This window comes from Somniosus microcephalus, chromosome 4 (genome assembly GCF_052327205.1).
Source record: "Somniosus microcephalus isolate GS21.2 chromosome 4, FLI_Smic_1.0, whole genome shotgun sequence".
NCBI classification, from domain to species: domain Eukaryota; kingdom Metazoa; phylum Chordata; class Chondrichthyes; order Squaliformes; family Somniosidae; genus Somniosus; species Somniosus microcephalus.
In genome coordinates, this window is record NC_140990.1 from 208777962 (window position 1) to 208798335 (window position 20374).

General features: G+C 44.0%; 1 protein-coding gene across 3 annotated transcripts in view; it reads left to right on the plus strand.

The window, feature by feature from the left end:
• The window catches only part of armc8 (armadillo repeat containing 8), a 135690-nt gene that overhangs the window by 13780 nt on the left and 101536 nt on the right, over positions 1 to 20374 (plus strand). For all 3 annotated transcript variants that reach the window (XM_085985776.1, XM_085985775.1, XM_085985777.1), the window contains exons 2-6: positions 5020 to 5096; positions 6073 to 6144; positions 9427 to 9569; positions 10155 to 10252; positions 13442 to 13534. In XM_085985776.1, the coding sequence (XP_085841902.1) occupies positions 5020 to 5096; positions 6073 to 6144; positions 9427 to 9569; positions 10155 to 10252; positions 13442 to 13534 (483 nt within the window). The remainder of the gene's footprint in view (positions 1 to 5019; positions 5097 to 6072; positions 6145 to 9426; positions 9570 to 10154; positions 10253 to 13441; positions 13535 to 20374) is intronic.

Below are 20374 nucleotides of genomic sequence, written 5' to 3' on the forward strand. Positions count from 1 at the left end.
TTCCGAAAAACATCTGCTCCCAAGGGTTTTGGATAAGGGATAGTGCACCTGTACTGATCTGAATTGGGATTGCCAAACTCCTTTTGAAGAGACTTCTGTCAGTTGATCCAGATTGAATTCAGCCTTGGACTAGAAGTACAGAGTGCTTTCTCAACTTGCTCTGATGCCAAATTTATATGACTGCAATAAACTTAACAGGTGATTCTTCATGGTTTTATGACGCACCATTGTTGTATCTCTGTATTAATACACCATTCTCGACAAAACAGTAGTAGAAAGAGGATATGCAGTTGTAGATGTCTAATTTTGATTGAAAGAGTCATTTGACAGTGTGCTGAACAACATGGGTGTTTGTCATTAGAATTTCTGTGATTTTTTTAAAATTTTTTTTTAGGAGATGCCATAGAGGGAGTGCAGCGAAGGTTCACCAGACTGATTCCTGGGATGGCAGGACTGTTGTATAAGGAGAGATTGGGTCGACTAGGCCTGTATTCACTAAGGTTTAGAATAATGCGAGGGAATCTCATTGAAACGTATAAAATTCTGACCAGGCTAGACAGACTGGATGCAGGGAGGATGTTTCCCCTGGCTGGGGGGTCTAGAACAAGGGGCCACAGGACATTTAGGACTGAGATGAGGAGAAATTTCTTCACTGAGGGTGGTGAACCTGTGGAATTCTCTACCACAGAAGGCTGTGGAGGCCAAGTCACTGAATATATTTAAGAAGGAGATAGATAGATTTCTAGACACAAAAGGCATCAAGGGATATGGGGCGAGAGCAGGATCAGCCATGATCATATTGAATGGCGGAGCAGACTCGAAGGGCCAAATGGCATACTCCTCCTATTTTTCTATGTTGGAGAAACTGAAAAAAGTAAGGCCAGGAGAAATTAATGTATTATAGAGGTGAATATGCTGTTCTACTGTGGCTTGGGTCCTGAGTCTTCCCTCATAATAGTTGGATTTGTGACTACGAAACATAGAAGATAGGAGCAGGAGTAGGCCATTCGGCCCCTCTAGCCTGCTCCGCCATTCAATGTGATCATAGCTGATCATCCAAATTCAGTACCCGGTCCCTGCTTTCTCCCCATACCCCTTGATCCCTTTAGCCTTAAGAAATATATCCAACTCCTTCTTGAATATATTTAATGAATTGGTCTCTACTGCCTTGTGTGGTAGAGAATTCCACAGGTTCACCACTCTCTGGGTGAAGAAATTCCTCCTAATTTCTGTCCTAAATGGCTTACCCCTTATCCTTTGACTGTGACCCCTGGTTCTGGACTCCCCGACCATCGGGAGCATCCTTCCTGCATCCAGTCTGTCCAGTCCTGTCAGAATTTTATAAGTTTCAATGAGATCCCCTCTCATTCTTCTAAACTCCAGCGAGTATAAGCCCAATCGACCCAATCTCTCCTCATACGTCATTCCTGCCATCCCAGGTATCAGCCTGGTGAATCTTCGCTGAACTCCTTCCACGGCAAGAACATCCTTCCTCAGATAAGGCGACCAAAACTGCACACAATACTCAAGGTGTGGTCTCACCAAGGCCCTGTACAACTGCAGCAAGACATCCTTGTTCCTGTACTCAAACGCTCTCGCTACGAAGGCCAACATACCATTTGCCTTCTTAACCGCCTGCTGCACCTGCATACTTACCTTTAGCGACTGTGCACAAGGACACCCAGGTCTCGTTGCATCTCCCCTTCTCCCAATCTATTGCCATTCAGCTAATAATCTGCCTTCCTGTTTTTGCCACCAAAGTGGATAACCTCACATTTATCCGCGTTATATTGCATCTGCCATGCTTCTGCCCAATCACCCAACCTGTCCAAATCATCCTGGAGTTTCTCGGCATCCTTCTCGCAGCACACACGCCCACCCAGCTTTGAGTCATCTGCAAATTTGGAGATATTACATCTAGTTCCCTTGTCTAGATCATTAATATATATTGTGAATAGCTGGGGTCCAAGGACCGATCCCTGCGGTACCCCACTAGTCACTGCCTGCCACTCAGAAAAAGACCCGTTTATTCCAACTCTTTGCTTTTTGTCTGCCAACCAGTTCTCTATCCAAGTCAATACCTTGCCCCCAATCCCATGTGCCTTAACTTTACACGCTAATCTCTTACGTGGGACCTTGTCGAAAGCCTTCTGAAAGTCCAAATACACCACTTCCACTGGTTCTCCCTTCTCTATTTTACCAGTTACATCCTCAAAAAATTCCAGTAGATTAGTCAAGCACGATTTACCTTTTGTAAATCCATGTTGACTTTGTCTGATCCTTTCACTGTTTTCCAAGTGCTGTGCTATTACATCTTTTATAATGGACTCCAGCATTATCCCCACTACCGATGTCAGGCTTACTGGTCTGTAATTCCCCGTTTTCCCTCTACCACCTTTTTTGAATAGTGGGGTAGCATTAGCTACCCTCCAATCCATGGGAACTGATCCAGAGTCCATCGAATGTTGGAAGATGATCAGCAATGCATCTACTATTTCTAGGGCCACTTCCTTAAGTACCCTAGGATGTGGATCATCAGGCCCTGGGGATTTATCGGCCTTCAAGCCCATCAATTTCCCTACAAATACTGATTTCTTTCAGTTCCTCCCTTTCATCAGACCCTATGTTCCCTGACATCTCTGGGAGGTTATTTGTGTCTTCCTTTGTGAAGACAGAACCAAAATATGTATTTAATTGGTCAGCCATTTCTTTGTTCCCCATTATAAATTCCCCTGATTCTGACTGCAAGGGACCTACGCTTGACTTCACCAATCTTTTTCTCTTCACATATCTATAAAAGCTTTTACAGTCAGTTTTTATGTTCCCTGAAAGCTTACTCTCCTATTCTATTTTCCCCTTAATTAATCCCTTTGTCCTCCTTTGTTGAATCCTAAAGTGTTCCCAATCCTCAAGTTTACTGCTTTTTCTGGCCAATTTGTATGTCCTCTCCTTGGATCTTATGCTATCCCTAATTTCCCTTGTTAGCCACGGTTGAGTCACCTTTTTTGTTTTATTTTTATGCCAAACTAGGATGAACAAATTCTGTAGTTCATCCATTAAATTAAAGTAAGTGAGCTGGTGGGCTCACTGCTACTTTTAATGAGTCACTAGCCCAGTTGATCCAAATACACACTCTCTTCCACCATAATAGTGATACTCCTGTGCATTAAAAAAAAAAAAAATAGGAAGGTGTGTCTTTAGAAAATTGCAGACTTTTTACTGCTGTCTATGGAGCCTAGTCTCTGCAACACTGATATAACCCCCAACATTTTAAAAAGGTTGAAACTGCATCGGAATCCTGTTGGAGACCATGCTAATGAAATGAAGCTTTTATGATGTTGCTCGTGCATTACTTTTTAAAAATTTGATAGTCAGCGGAATAGCATCATGTATCTTTAATGCTGTTATAAGTCTATCGATACAGTACCTGTAAGAAACCCACTTTAATAATGTTTATTGCAATTGCCAAATTATATGGTCACTTAAAATATAATATTGTCTTCAACATCAGTGACATTTGTATGCATCACATGATACAAGTGCATTATTATATAAGTACTATATTGCAATAACAAGTACCATTGAAGTTTTGAGTTGAAGAAAAATAGAAGTTAAATATATTTAATATTTGACAGTCTCGACAGTATTAATTGTTTTTGTCTAATGCAGAATTAACAATCTAGTACAGTGTTGTCCAGTACTTTAGCCACAAGTGGCAAATTGGGAATCCAGATGTGGCTAATCGTATTTTTGATTAGTAAATATAAAGAGTAATAGACACCATCGTTGGGCATGGAGTCTCAGTACTTGTATTTGCATGGTATAATTAATAATTAATAATTCAACTTTATTGTCATTGCACAAGTACATGAACAACGAAATGTGATCTTGCAAGCTCCCATGACTGGGAGAAGCAAAGCCGCTGTGTCGGTGCGCGCCGCCATTCCATTTCCACCATTCCTCCTGTCCGACAATCTTCAGCCCACCGCCCGGGCCTGCTCACCAGCCGCTCCTTCCGTGACCTTCTCACCAACCGCCCCTCCTCGGGGCTCCTTCCGTGACCTTCTGCACCTGGTCTTCCCTGATGGTCACCCCTCCAGGTACTAACCAGGCCTGGCTCTGCTTAGCTTCCAAGCCTTGCCAGTGACCCTGTCCCTAGTCCCAGGAACATGTGCACTTGTAATCTTTTTGTGCGTTTCTTGGCAAAATGGGAATACTGAAGGTAGAGTGCATTTTGATTGTCGTGTGTGCTTTTCCTCCTTGGTTACCTGCTAAAATGGTGTGTTACACTGGTGAACAGGCGTCGTGGAAACACCAGCAACATTGTACAGAAGAGAGTGATCATCGTATTCAGCTCGACTGATCGTAGTAACCACTGCAGGCCAGCAGAAGAAAGCAAGCTCCAACAAGGCACGGCATGGCAAAGGGAAAGCCGCATAATGTTTTCGAGAGCTTGTCATGAGTCTGGCGCTTCTCGTTATGCGAGTCAACATTCTCCGCAATGATTCTGATGAAGTCAGAGTACCTCCAGTAACTACTAGACAAAAACCTAGAAGCTCCAATAAGATGTGCTGTGTCTGATAAATTCATGCCTGAATTCCAAACTTTGGTGAAAGGCTGCAGAGTTTTGCACTGAATGATGGTAGATGTTTAAGTAAATATACAGGTGAAGAACATTACCTGTATTGTGTGTAAGGCGTTTTCTACTAAAATTAGTGCATGTGGTGAAAAGTGTTACCACAACCACACCTGTGGCTAGTCAGCAATTTCTATTGGACGACATTGGTCTAGAAGAGAGCAATCATTTTATTTGTAAAATTATGCACATTTTTACAGCTTTTCTTGCTCATGAGCTCTTTACAGGCACATTTATTTTGCGAACGACTCAACCTCGTGATTTGAGGAGTAGATTTAAGACTGGCCGTGAGGTTAACCTTGAAATTGCCTAGTTACAGCAAAAATCTGTTCATGAAAGCACTGCCAGTGCACGTATTAATCTAAGCACTTCATTCTCTTTAGGAAGTTACAGCCAGCAGTCGTCATTATGTTGACCGGCTCTTTGATCCTGACCCCCAGAAGGTGTTGCAAGGTGTTATGTAAGTACTGTATATATGAGGATATGTAATCCATCTCTTCTGGGTCCTTGTGTAAAATTCATTCATAAAATTTGCAAACTACAACGTTTTACATCTCGCTTGTGCATAAGCTAATCGGTCACACAGACTGCAGTTAATGAATTTAATGATTACCCTGTATATACAAGTCTATCCCCCATCTTTTATATTCTGGGAATGAATAAACATATGGTGGTCTCAACTATGGCAATTAAAGGTACTTTGGTTATTTCCTATATATAACTGGATATATAGAAATGGGTACGGAAGGAAAAGTCAAAACCTTTAATTGAAAACCATAACTGTGGTAGTTTTTTCTTGACATACATGCTGCTGTGTGATTGGAATGTACTGAAACATGAACCACAATTAAATGATCATTTCAAGATCAGTCATAATAAATAACACAGAAAGTGGTTCATGAGTTAGTCTTGCAAATGGTGGATGCAAATCTCACTTCAAAAGCAGAGGCATAGTGCTTGGTTCCAGCTATTTGGACTGAAACTTGATTTTGTTTGACTTGCCTTATCAACCTAGAGAGGAATAAGTTACTTTCTTGAAACATAAAATGTGCTGGGATTTTAAAGTGAACTCCACAAGGCTGTTTGATAGTCTTAACCTGGAGTGTCCCTTTAAAAAATGGCCAAGAATAACCTAGCCAAGCGTTGTAGAGAAGGACCTCCTAGAAGCTGATGGCACCTGGAAACAGGTGCAGCAGCTAGCCAAAAATAAATTGAAGACAGAAGACTGATGCTGGCTCTATGTGCCTAGGGTTCTAGAGGACCCACAGCCAGACTATTAGTTTAAAATTGGCTCTATTAAAAGTGTGGGAATGGAGATAGAATACCCAGGAGCATAAGTTCTGGAAACAAAACCTTTTACTTTCAAATTAAGTATTGAAATATCAAACCACTTGTTTTTAATGACCATTTTGTGTCTGTTTAACTTTTTTGTACAGTGACATGAAGAATGCTGTAATTGGAAATAACAAACAAAAAGCTAATCTGATTGTCCTGGGAGCAGTACCAAGGTATTGTAATAGTTTAATCCTTTTCTATATTAGGGACATGGGAACAGAAGTAGGTAATTTAGCCCCTCGAGTCTATTCTGCCATTCAGTGAGATCATGGCTGATCTGTGACCTAACTCCATATACCTGCCGTTGCCCCATACCCCTTAATACCTTTTGGTTAACAGAAATCTATCAATCTCCTATTTAAAATTAACAATTGACCCAGCATCAACTGCCGTTTCCAAATTTCTACCACACTTTACGTTTAGAAGTGTTTCCTAACTTCACTCCTGAAAGGCCTTGCTCTAACTTTTAGGTTCTGTCCTAGTCCTAGATTCCCCAACCAGCGGAAATTGTTTCTCTCTATCTACCCCTATACAATCATCCCAGGACATTGCTGTAGGAGTTCCTCAAGGCAGTGTCCTAGGCCCAACCATCTTCAGCTGCTTCATCAATGACCTTCCCTCCATCATAAGGTTAGAAGTGGGGGATGTTCGCTGATGACTGCAGTGTTCAGTGCCATTTGCAACTCCTCAGATAATTAAGCACTTCATGCCCGCATGCAGTAAGACCTGGACGACAGTCAGGCTTGGGCTGATAAGTGGCAGGTAACATTTGCGCCACACGTGCCAGGCAATGATCATCTCCAACAAGCGAGTGTCTAACCGCCACCCCTTGACATTCAACGGCATTACCATCGCCGAATCCCCCACCATCAATATCCTGTGGGGTCACCATCAACCAGCAACTTAACTGGACCAACCACATAAATACTGTGACAACAAGAGCAGGCCAGAGGCTGGGTATTCTGTGGCGAGTGTCTCCTCTCCTGACTCCCCAAAGCCTTTCCACCATCTACAAGGCGCAAGTCAGGAGTGTGATGGAATACACTCCGCTTGCCTGGATGAGTGCAGCTCCAACAACACTCAAGAAGCTCGACACCATCCAAGACAAAGCAGCCCGCTTGATTGGCACCCCATCCACCACCTTAAACATTCACTCCCTCCACCACCAGCGTACCACGGCTGCAGTGTGTACCACCTACAAGATGCACTGCAGCAACTCGCCAAGGCTGCTTCGGCAGCACCTCCCAAACCCATGACCTCTTCCAACTAGAAGGACAAGGGCGGCAGGCGCATGGGAACACCATCACCTGCAAATTTCCCTCCAAGTCACACACCACCCCGACTTGGAATTATGTCGCCGTTCCTTCATCGTTGCTGGGTCAAAATCCTGGAAAAAAAAAACTCCCTAACGGCACTGCGGGAGTGCCTTCACCTCACGGACTGCAGCGGTTCAAGAAGGCCGCTCACCATCACCTTCCCAAGGGCAATTAGGAATGGGTAATGAATGATGGCCTTGCCAGCGAAGCCCACATCCCATGAATGAATTTAAAAAAACAAAAAAAACCCCTATCAGTTCTCCTTAATATCTTGAGAACTTTGATTAAATCACCCCATAACCTTCTAAATTCCATGAGTACAACCCTAGTTTATGTAATCTCTCCTCGTAATTTAACGCTTGGAGTCCAGGTATCGTTCTCGTAAATCTTGGCTGCACTCCCTCCAAGGCCAATATATCCTTCCTAAGGTGTGGTGCCCAGAACTGCTCACAGTACTCCAGGTGTGGTCTAACCAGGGCTTTGTATAGCTGTAGCATAACTTCTACCCCCTTGTACTCTAGTCCTCTCAATATAAAGGTCAGCATTCCATTAGCTTTTTTGATTATTTTCTGTACCTGCCCATGACATTTTAATGATCTATGTACATGGACCCCGAAGTCTGTTTGGACCTCCACTGTTTCTAGCTTTTCACCATTGAGAAAATACTCTGAGCTATCCTCTTTAGGTCCCGGGGATGACCGCGCACTTGCCTATATTGAAATCCATTTGCCACAGTTTTGCCCATTTTTTAATCTGTTAATATCTCTTTGTAATTTTATGCTTCCATCTATGCTGCTTACAACACCACCTATCTTTGTGTCATTGGCAAACTTGGATTTGTGGTTCTCTATCCTGTCATCTAAGTTGTTAATGAATACAGTGAATAGTTGGGGCCCCAACACAGATCCCTGTGGGATGCCACTAGTCACATCCTGTCAATTAGAGTACCTGCCCATTATCTTTACTCTGTCTCCTGCCACTCACCCAATCTCCTAACCAGGTCAATAATTTGCCTTCAATTCCATGAGCTTCAACTTTAGCTAACAGTCTCTTATGAGGGACTTTATCGAATGCCTTCTGGAAGTCCATATCTGCTGCTGTTCAGCTAAATAGTTCAGAAAATTATTGTAAAATGCACCAGTACTAGAATAAGCAAATACTTAACACTACAACCTGGACTGATGAGGGAAAAAAGTCCTTGTCTGCATTGGTATTCAAATTGCCCATGATTTGGGATAGATTGCTAATCTCACTTCAAGACAAAGTTTGGGGTGGGACATGTATAAATTCACCCCCATGCAATCCAAGATGTTTCCTAAGGGGCTAAGGAATGTAATTGGAGTAGAATAGAGGATTCTTCACTCTACCTGTTCTGAAATGTGACGCTGGGGGAGGCCAAAGTAGAAAGTGTTCCTTTTCCTAGCATGAGCATCGATTAATTTGTGCAGGAAAGAAAACCCCAAAATATAGAACTTTGAGAGCATCCTGATAATTCAGTTGTTTTTGCACTAAAAATTAATTTTCCAAAATATTGAGTTAAGTAACATAGCAAAGTAGGAATTTAGTGCTAAAATTTGAATTAACAGATCACTTGCAGTTAGTGACTTTGAATTAAGAGGAATAGACTGTTGATAATGAAAATTGATGTTTTCATTCTGGTGTAATGCATGTAGGTTGTTATATGCACTGTTGGGATTCTTTCACAAATGTGAAATGGCTTGAATGATAAAATATTACATTCTTTCAGTTTGTGTTTAAACTCCCTTAGAATGCATCGTGTGGTATGGAACATTAAGTGCATTTACTATTTAGGTTCCTCAGTAGTTAAGTAATTAATGCACAAATTAAGTACAATTGCAGTTTTTGTACCAATGGTCACTTGTTAACTTACAGGGCAAATATAAAACAGTCCTTTTGTGATTTACCTAGGCGCTCAATACACACCTTGGTCACTAATTTTGGCTAAAGGAAAATATTAACATTTGCACTTCTTGGAACTAAAAAGGCTAATACCTGGCCAGTTGGTGTAATCTGCTTGAGTAACTTTTCAAGCATATTTTAGAAATGAAAATTGGCTGTATATTTCTTGACTTCAACAGTTTGAGTTTAAATATTTATTAATTGCCTTTTGTTTTGCAGATTACTGTACCTACTACAGCAAGAGGCTTCAACTGTAGAACTTAAAACTGAATGTGCAGTAGTATTAGGAAGTCTCGCAATGGGCACAGAAAATAATGTCAAGTCTTTGTTAGACTGTCACATAATTCCAGCATTACTACAAGGTACTGCTGTTTTGAAGGCATGTGCATTTTGAGTGAGCTTCGTGCCTGTTTGTTTGATGTGAATCTGTCCTAATGGCTGGCGTGGTATAGTGCTGTGTCATCTAGACCAGAATGATCCCAAGCTTGATCCCTGGTCTGTACTGTTGGTTATTGTTAGCTTGGTTAGTGAAGGGATGCTACAACTGGCTTCAGCATCCGAGGCTAGGTTGGAGGTGTGAACAGCCAGGATTTCTGTTTTTGATCACAGTCCAATGACCCCTGCTGGGAAGTATGTGTACGTGTCAGCATCTGGTGAAAGTATGATGAGGCTCAGGCTTGCCTGTGATGTGTCTCAAGTCAAACTGCCCAGGTGAACAACATGGTGAATGGCCATTTAATTAAGTTATTGGAAAGCTGCTGGTGCACACGTACCTGATGTGTGACTAGACTGTAGAAGACACTGAATATCAGATGTTTATTAGCTTCTGGTAATTGTACTAGAGGGGCTACCTTTGACCTTTTTGGAACAAATAGTTAATTGGAGAGTGTTGCTGGCTTGAGATACATCATTTAATGGAATAACTTTTTTTTCCCCCCCCGAAATAGGTCTCCTCCTTCCAGATCTGAAATTTATAGAGGCATGCCTTCGATGTCTTCGCACAATATTGACGAGCCCTGTGACACCAGTGGAGGTACTTTATACAGTAAGTACAAAGCCTCAGGCACCTGAGTAGGTTTTTGTAGTTTTTCCATCCCTGTTTAAGGGCATTTTAATTATCTGTTCTTTGAGGTCTTGCTTAGAGACAGTTCTTCTGTGCAGTGTGTTAAAGAAAGACTTGCATTTATATAGCGCCTTTCACGACCACTGGACGTCTCAAAGCGCTTTACAGCCAATGAAGTACTTTTTGAAGTAGAGTCACTGTTGTAATGTGGGAAACGCGGCAGCCAGTTTGCACACCGCAAACTCCCACAAACAGCAATGTGATAAGTGACCAGATAATTTGTTTATGTTGGTTGAAGGCTAAATATTGACCAGGACACCGGGGATAACTCCCCTGCTCTTCTTTGAAATAGTGCCATGGGATCTTTTACGTCCACCTGAGAGAGCAGACGGGGCCTCGGTTTAATGTCTCATCCGAAAGACGGCACCTCCGACAGTGCAGCACTCCCTCAGCACTGCACTGGAGTGTCAGCTTAGCTTTATGTGCTCATGTCCCTGGAGGGTGAGAAAGTCTTAAACTAGTGTCCTGAACTTAAACAAAGGTATGAAGGCAGACTTGGTTAAAGTGGACTGGGAAAATATATTACAGGGTAAGATGTAGAAAAGCAGTGGCAAACATTTAAGGAGAAATTTAATAACTCTCAGCAAAGATATATTCCAGTGAGAAAGAAAGACTCTAAGAGAAGGATGAACCATCCGTGGCTAAGGAAGTAAAGGATGGTATCAAATTGAAAACGAAAGCATACAATGTTGTGAAGAATACTGAAAGGCCAGAGGATTGGGAAATTTTAAAAAAGCAGCAAAGGATGACTTAAAAAAAAAAATGATTGAGAGTAAGCTAGCAAGAAATATAAAAACAGACAGTAAGAGCTTCTACAAGTATATAAAAAGGAAGAGAGTAGCTAAAGTAAACGCGGTCCCCTACAGAATGTGTCTAGGGAATTAATAACGGGAAATGGCGGTCCCCTAGAGGATGTGTCTAGGGAATTAATAATGGGAAATGGCGGAGACCTTGAACAAATATTTTGTATCGGTCTTCACGGTAGAAGACACTAAAAGCATCCCAATAATGGATATTCAAAGGGGTGTGGGGGGGCGGGGGGGGGGGGAAACTTAACAATCACGATCGCTAGAGAGAAAGTACTAGGCAAACTAATGGGACTAAAGGTGGACAAGCCCTCTGGACCTGATGGCCTGCATCCTAGAGTCTTAAGAGGTGGCTGCAGAGATAGTGGATGCATTGGTTGTAATCTACCAAAATTCCTTGGATTCTGGAGAGACCCCAGCGGACTGGAAAACCGCAAATGTAACGCTCCTATTTAAGAAAGGGAGACAGGCTAACTGGTCGATAGTTGCCTGCTTTTTAACATCTGTCATTGGGAAAATGCTAGAGTCCATCATTAAGGAAGTGATAGCAGGACATTTAGAAAATCATAATATAGTCAAGCAGAGTCCGCATGGTTTTATGAAAGGGAAATCATGTTTGACAAATTTGCTGGAGTTCTTTGAGGATGTAACGAGCAGGGTGGATAAAGGGGAACCAGTAGATGTCGTCTATTTGGATTTCCAGAGGGCATTCGATAAGGTGTCACATAAAAGGTTACTACACAAGATAAGAGCTCACTGGGTTGGGGGTAATATATTAGTATGGATAGAGGATTGGCTAACTAACAGAAAACAGAGTCGGGATAAATGGGTCATTTTCAGGTTGGCAAACTGTAACTAGTGGGGTGCTGCAGGGATCAGTGCTGGGGCCTCAATTATTTACAGTCTATTTACTTGGATGTAGCTAAATTTGCTGCTGATACGAAGATAGGTGGGAAAGCAAATTGTGTGGAGGATACAAAGAATCTCCAAAGGAATATAGATAGGCTAAATGAGTGGGCAAAAATCTGGCAGATGGAGATTAATGTGGGAAAATGCAAAGTTATCCACTTTGGTAGGAAAAATACAAAAGCAAATTATTATTTAAATGGGGAGAGATTACAAAATGCTGAGGTACAGAGGGATCTGGGGGTCCTTGTACATGAATCATAAAAAGTTAGCATGCAGGTACAGCAAGTAATTAGGAAGGCAAATGGAGTGTTGGCCTTTATTGCAAAGGGAATGGAGTATAAAAGTAGGGAAGTCCTGTTACAACTGTACAGGACGTTGGTGAGATCACACCTGGAGTACTGCGTACAGTTTTGGTCTCATTTAAGGAAGGATATACTTGCATTGGAGGCAGTTCAGAGAAGGTTCACGAGGTTGATTCCAGAGATGAAGGGGTTGTCTTATGAAGAAAGGTTGGGCCTATACTCATTGGAGTTTAGAAGAATGAGAGGGGATCCTATTGAAACATATAAGATTCTGAAGGGGCTTGACAGGGTAGATGCAGAGAGGCTGTTTCCCCTCGTGGGGAAATCGAGAATTAGGGGGCATAATTTCAGAATAAGGGGGCACCCTTTTAAATCGGAAATGAGGAGGAATTTCTTCTGAGGGTTGTGAATCTTTGGAATTCTCTTCCGCGGAGAGCTGTGGAGGCTGGGTCATTGAATATATTTAAGGTGGAGATACACAGATTTTTGAACGATAAGGGAGTCCAGGGTTATGGGGAGCGGGCAGGGAAATGGAGTTGAGGCCAAGATCAGATCAGCCATGATCTTATTGAATGGCAGAACAGGCTCGAGGGGCCAAATGACCTACTCCTGCTCCTACGTCTTGTGTTCTTATGTGGGACTTGAACCCACAACTCTGAGGCAACTGTGCTAGCAACTGAGCCACAGCTGACCATCCCTGTACCATTGAGTGGTGAAAGGCAAGTTTTATTTTCCCCATTCTGCTAAGTTTCTGTTTTTAGTTGGCTTCTGCTTGGCACCTTTCATAGCATCAAGAGTGCCTCCCTACAGGGAGTACGACCATCACAGAAGTCTCCAGTGGGCTTCTCTTGCATTGCCTCCTGGTGGCTGGCTAAGAACGACATTGTTGACGACTTGGCAACAAAATCCATGCCTTCCATTTAGCCATAAGCGGTGTATGGCCTCTCTGGAGAGGCTGGCAAGGAATGAGAAACTGCTGAAGGGGAGGAAGGGAAGGTACAAACCCTCAATTTGTTAGTTTATTGTAAGTTTTAGGAGACCCAGTTATTTCCTAAGGATATTTTTTAACTTTTTTGTTTTGACATTGTCCCTAGGATGCTACTGTGGTTCCTCATCTTATGTCCTTGCTCAGTAGATCTCGATATACACAGGAGTATATCTGTCAGATTTTCTCCCATTGTTGCAAGGTAAGAGACTTTAAATGCAAATAAATTTTGTTTGTAGAGACACAAAAAAATTATGATACTTTGAAAACTACGCATAAAAGATTTTTCAGTAGTTTCAAAGAGAAGCCTGTCCTAAACCATTTAAATTAGTGTTAAACCATATAGAATGAACCTGTACCACATTTGACAAAATGGGTGTGACTGTTCTTGGTGGTGGCGGGGGGGGGGGGGGGCGAGAGAGAGAACGCATGCAGTGGCTTTTAACTTCATTTATTGTACCGAAATCAGTGATGTATCAGTTTTAAAAAAAAAGTTGTGTTGTCTTTCACTGAGTAAATGCAGGAACTAGTCATATAAGTTTGCATGAATTAGCTTCTCCTCTGGGACCTGAATTTGAATTTAATCCAGATTGATGAGATGAAAGTCTTCCTTCACTATCTGCTTAGAGTATTAAGTGCACTTAATTCAACCAGTTTCAACTGACCACAGATCAGCAGCACAAATTTGTCTAATTCAACAAAATGGAGTCTTCCTTAGTCAAAACTTTAGGATGACTGGGAAATTAGAAAAAAAAACACACTGGCGCAGTGGAAGCAAACCGAGTTCGGGAGACATATTAGGGAAAAGTCGAAGAAACTTTATCCTTCGTGTGGCATGTACTATACCAATTTTGGCGTATTTGATGCTTATGTTGAGTACCAAAAACAGAACAATATTTCATTCCTAACCTGGGTATGAACTGATTATTTTTGAGAACAATGGTTGAGGCCCACTAAGTTTTGGGATTTTGATGCTAGATATTCTCCTTGGCTTTAGCTTCACCGGCTACTCCTGTAAGCTGATCTTGCATTCTCTATGCACTGGAATGTGCCATTACCTGACCAATATCTAAGTAAATGCAGCAAGATCCAGGGATTGAACAAAGACCACTGTGCTCTGATTTACTAGAATATATTGGCCTCTTGACTTTGGAAGACAGAAGAAAATGTATATCAGAACAGGGCTTAGGCGATAAATCAACAGACAAATTTATAAAATCAATGAGTGGTACTTGGTACAAACCCCTGTTTATCCTTTTATCTTTGCTGGCTTCTCACTGGTATGTATGTGGCTGACTTCATCTCATTCAGAATGCTTTCAAGAGCCACCAAAACAAAGGATGCTAAAATGAATATTTTATAGCTGCATTAAATGGTTAGCCAATCACAGGATTCAAAGTATTAGCCTAGACAAATATAGCTGCCACTTACAGTTGGGTTTAAAGATATCTCTCAACTTGCATATTTCCTTCTGCTTGGAAAATCAATTAGCAGTAACCAGCCTTAATCCTGAGTGTTGTGACCAGCAAGAAAGAATTCAATAAATAAACCATTATAAACAAGTGCATTACTTTGTCATTGCCCTGTATGACCGGGGAGGAAGAATTAGCATTCTTTCTCCAGCTATCTCCCTACAGTCTTGGCATCTGAAGGAGTCGAGGAAGTACCAGCATAATGTGCCAGAGCATCTGTTGTAGATGACACTGTTCTGATTAGTTGCTTGCACAGGATCCTCTTACTGGGCTTTAGTTGCCAAAATTTATGGTTTCAAACAAATTGGTTGTTTCTAGTCTAGTTGATGTATTTGGGGCAAATGGACCAATTCAGGTTGTCAATGTAATCTTCAGGTCTATGGGAGGTCTTTGAATTGAAGTTCATAAACCATGTTGACATGAGTCTGGGAAGCCCGTGAATAAGGTAGACCTTCCCCTCTCAAATCCCCACTACCCAATGAAATCCTTCCTTCTAGAATGATTTGCTTTGCTTTGAAGTTGGCTTTAACGGCAGCCACAGTCACTTTATAAAATGATAAACATAGTAAATGCCTTCAGGCATTTCAGAAGTGGAAAAGATGGCAAGCTGTAGTTGAAGAATTGAGGCAATGATTGAAGGCATCATAGAAAGTGTAGGGTTTAAGGAGGTTTTTGAGAGTGCGGAGAGAGGTGTAACAAGCCAAAGGGATTTAAGGAGAAAATTTGAGTTTAGGGCCCGAAAGACACTGCTACCAATGGTGCAATGGAGGGAGGGGATAATGGGAAAAAAAAACCACACGAGAGCAAGAAGAGTGGAGGGTACATGCTGGCACATAGGGCTCACAGTTTGGGTAGGACTTGCCGTGGAAAAATTTGTAAATGAGGGCAAGGATTTTGTAATTAATGCGTTAAGACTGCAAAACAACGGAGGAAGAAAAATCTGGGGTGATGGGAGAGGGCCTTTGCAGGATAGGATGGTAACAGCAAACATTTGAGCAAGCTGGAGTTTGTGTAGGGTAGATTGTGGCAAGCTGGTGCAGAGAGTACAAGAAGTTGATCAAGGAGCTGATGGAGCTGGGGAGGTAATGTTGTGGAGGTTGAAGTAGGCAGTCTTGGTGTTGGATAGAATTTGGGGCTTGAAGTTTAGCTCAGTGGTCATGACAATATTGTTGCTCGCTGTTAAGTAGGCAGGAGAGGAAGTCGATGGAATTGGGACTGGGGTGGCTGAATTTTATTGGCGAACGCGGGTTGGGAGCAGGGAGCTCAGAGGCGGTAGGGAAACCCGCGAGAATGGGTTTCCTGCAGGCCCTGCCGAATTTAACGGCAGGACCTGATTTGCATGGGAAGCCTCTGGTTCCCAGCCAGATTGAGAGGCTGGCTGGCTCTGGCCAGGTAGGCCTGTGGCACTAGGCCACAGCGAGGAGGGAGGGTTGGTTCGCATGGGGGGGGGATGGGGGATCCGAAGTGGACTGGGGCCAGGGGGCAGGCAGAGGCGCGTGGGGGGGGGGGGGGCCGTGTATTGCTGAAGGATCGGGGGTTGGAGGAGCGTGGGGGGGCGGTGGGGGAAGAGAAGGGGAGGAGTCTGAAAGGATCTGGGCCCGGGAGCAGCGAGGTGGGGTCACCAAAGATCGGCGGCTGGAGGAGGGAATCGGAGGCCTCATTTGGGAGGGTAGAGTCTGATCGCAGGGGGTGGATTAAGTAGGGACCCTGGATCCAGGAGGTACATGTGAAGGCCTTTACCTCCTGGATCCAGCAGTCCTTGCCTTGCACTAGCTGGCGGGTTTCACGAGGTGTGCAAAACTCGACCGCCTAAAGTTAATTTCAAAATGGAGGTTAAAGCTGAGGCATGGCAGCCTCATTATAATATTTAAATAGATGACCCGCCTCATGGTAGTGGATTGGCTGCCTGCCCCTGTCCCGCCTCTGTTAAAACCAGAGGTGGGAGGGTTTAGGTCAGGATTCAGATTTTTAAAACTAACTTCCCACACAACCCCAGCCCACCCATTTTTTAGGTTAAAATTCCCCCCAGAGTGTGGAGTTATTGGTGGGAGCTGAATATCATGGCTGTGGTCTTGGATACATTTCTGCCGATAATGAGAATTTGATATTCTGCTTATCTGTTTTGACCCCACCTATGTAAGACCTAGCTTTGGCATTTGCCTTTGGTGCCTTGATGCAGCCTTCATAGGTGCCAACCATCTCTGCTGCATATTCCATGTTACAATTTTGGCTTTCCCCCAACATTTGTAACGTGTTCACAGAAAAAAGACCGTTTCTGTAAGTGGACTGAGTCCCTTACAAACCCTTGTGTTGTAAATAGAATAGCATATCACAGGACTAAAACTTGTCCTTTTTACTGTGAAGTTGCACACCAGAGACTGGTTGAGCAGCCCATCTGTACAGTCCAAAAGATGATTATTTTTAGCCCAAACCAAACTAATAATTATCCCTGACTTATTTGCAAGTAAGATAATTACACAAAAGTAGAAGAATACAGCAACAGACCAGTAGTATAATACTTGATTAATATGATACATATAGAGTTCCAAAACAATAAAAACCGCAACAATAAATTTTAGCTACGCCTTTGATGAAATAAATGTGATGCAATGACTTGCCTCATATGAAGTTGTATTCCTGTCTTTTGCAGTCCAAGTAAGGTATATTTGAAGATCAAATAGATTCTCCACAATGAGTAGGCATCAAATTATTCACCATTGCTACCACTCTGAGACAGAAGACTCCTGATGGATTAGATTTAAGTTCTTGAGTGTGGCTACTTTCCCCAGTCTACAAATTTATATGAATTAACATCTCAAGGGATTGAGCTGGCCACTGTACAATCCTCTAACAAAATTAATTTACAAATATAGGAAACCTTATCAAACAAAGGAAACCAGATTATTCCCATGGAAATGTATAGCTTTGTATGTTGGCTATCCTGTGAACCAAAGAAGCAGCATGTTCAGATATGCTAACTGGAAACAATTTATCATCCACATTACTATTCAATCTAAAGTCATATAAAAAGATATAATTCAGGAATTTCCCCTCTTTGGTACAGACTGAAGCTCTGCTTCTGTTACATACTACAGTAGGTCAAGGATTTTCTTTGCGTTCTCATTCAGAAAGGGGAAAGATGATAGTGTGGCGGAGCCACTAAGGGACTCCAATCATCATTGTATATAATTCCCTTTAATAATATGTTGGCTGCAGCCGGAGTCTCTATCTTTTGTTTTCACTGTTTACATGTACAGAGCGCGATCACTTTAATAGCACGGGTAAACGCAATGACGTCACGCCGTTCATCACGTGATCCCCCACTGGCGGGAAAAACGTGATGACATCATGACGTCGGCCAGCTCGCGGCTGCGAAAGCGGAGTTCGACACGATGGAGCGGCTAGGGATTATTCGCCGGTCGAATAGTCCCTGGTCTTCGCCTCGCCACATTGTTCCGAAACCTGGCGGCCTTGCGGCGACTACCAATGCCTGAACGACGCCACTACTTCTGATCGGTACCCGATCCCTCATATTCAGGATTTCTCTGCACATTTGGCGGGAAATACCATTTTTTTGAAAGCCGACCTTGTCCGTGGCTACCACCAGGCCCCCGTGCACCCGCAAGACGTCCCGAAAACTGCAGTCATCACCCCATTCGGCCTGTTTGAATTTCTGCGGATGCCGTTTGGATTGAAGAACGCTGCACAGGCTTTCCAGCGCTTGATGGACTCTGTGCTTCGGGACCTCAAGTTTCTATTCGTCTACCTCGATGACATCCTCATCGCCAGCCCTAATATAGAGGAGCACATCTGCCATTTACGCACCCTCTTTAGACGCCTCAGTCAACACGGCTTGATCATCAACCCGGCCAAGTGCCAGTTCGGCCTGCAGCAGATTGATTTCTTAGGCTATTGCATCACATTGGACGGTGCAATTCCCCTGCAAACGAAGGTGGAGGCAGTTACTTCTTTCCCGCGCCCGCAGACTGTCAAGACCCTGCAGGAGTTCCTCTGGATGGTAAATTTTTATCACCGGTTTGTCCCTAATGTAGCTCTGTTCATGCAGCCCCTGTACGAGGCCCTCAAGGGCAAGTCCGGCAAGGATCCGATTAGCTGGACGGTCGACATGGACCGGGCGTTCGTCGACACAAAAGGCGCCTTAGCCAACGCAACCATGCTGGCGCACCCGCTGCCAGGTGCCACCATCGCCCTTACCACCGACGTGTCAGACTACGCCATCGGCGCAGTGCAGGAACAGTGGGTGAATGGGACGTGGCAACCGCTGGCGTTTTTCAGCCGTCAACTACGGCGAAACGAGCGGAAGTACAGCATGTTCGACCGGGTGTTGCTGGCCCTTTTTCTGGCCATCTGCCATTTCCGGTTCTTACTAGAGGGACGTCTGTTCACGGCTTTTGTGGACCATAAATCACTAACGTTCGCTATGGCCAAGACCGCCGAACCGTGGTCAGCTCGGCAACAACGTCAGTTGACGTTTATCTTAGAATTCACCACTGATATTCAGCATGTGTCCGGTAAAGACAACCTGGTGGCGGTTTGCCTCTCCCGCGCGATCGTTCATGCAGTCCAGCTCGGCATCGACTATGCCCTCATGGCTGCGGATCAAGCCTCTGATCCGGAAGTCCAATCTTACAGAACCAACCCCTCTAACCTCCAAGCGGCCGACATGAAATTCCATGCCGCGGGCACTACGCTACTTTGCGACGTCTCCGTAGGAGATCCTCGCCCTATCGTGCCGGTCGCCTGGCGCCGAAAAGTTTTTGACGCCATACACGGGTTGTCGCACCCTGGCACGAAGGCCTCGCAACGGCTGATGTCGTCCAAATTCGTGTGGCAGGGCATGCACATGGATGTCCGCGACTGGGCCAACACCTGCGTGGTCTGCCAAAAGGTCAAGGTGCAGCGTCACGTCAAGGCTCCATTGGCCACATTCGCTGTTCCAGAACGTAGGTTTGATCATGTGCATGTGGACCTGGTGGGGCCACTTCCACCTTCGCACGGGTTTATTCATCATCTTACAATGGTGGCCCGCACCACTAGATGGCCTGAGGCGGTTCCTTTGTCATCCACCACTTCTGCAGACGTCGCCAGGGCATTCATCTCCTCTTGGGTTGCCCGTTTCGGGGTACCGGTGGACATCTCGTCTGATCGTGGGCCGCAGTTTTCTTCTGAGCTCTGGAACGCTGTGGCTCGGGATCGACGTCAAGCTACATTGCACCACTGCCTACCATCCATAGGCGAATGGCCTGTGCGAACGATTCCACAGGCCGCTCAAAGCCGCACTGCGAGCCAGCCTTCAAGGTGCGGGCTGGGTGGACAGGCTTCCATGGGCCCTTTTGGGTCTTCGTACGGCACCTAAAGAAGATCTTCAATCGTCCTCGGCGGAGCTCGTATATGGCCAGCCCCTACGCGTACCAGGGGATTGCCTTCCCACTCCAACAGCACCATGGTCTGCATCCCAGCAGCTCATCAGCCACCAGGAGGCAGCCAGAAGTTTCGCTCCAGTGCCTACGTCGCATCACAGCTTGCAGAGCTCCCACATCCCAGCTTAG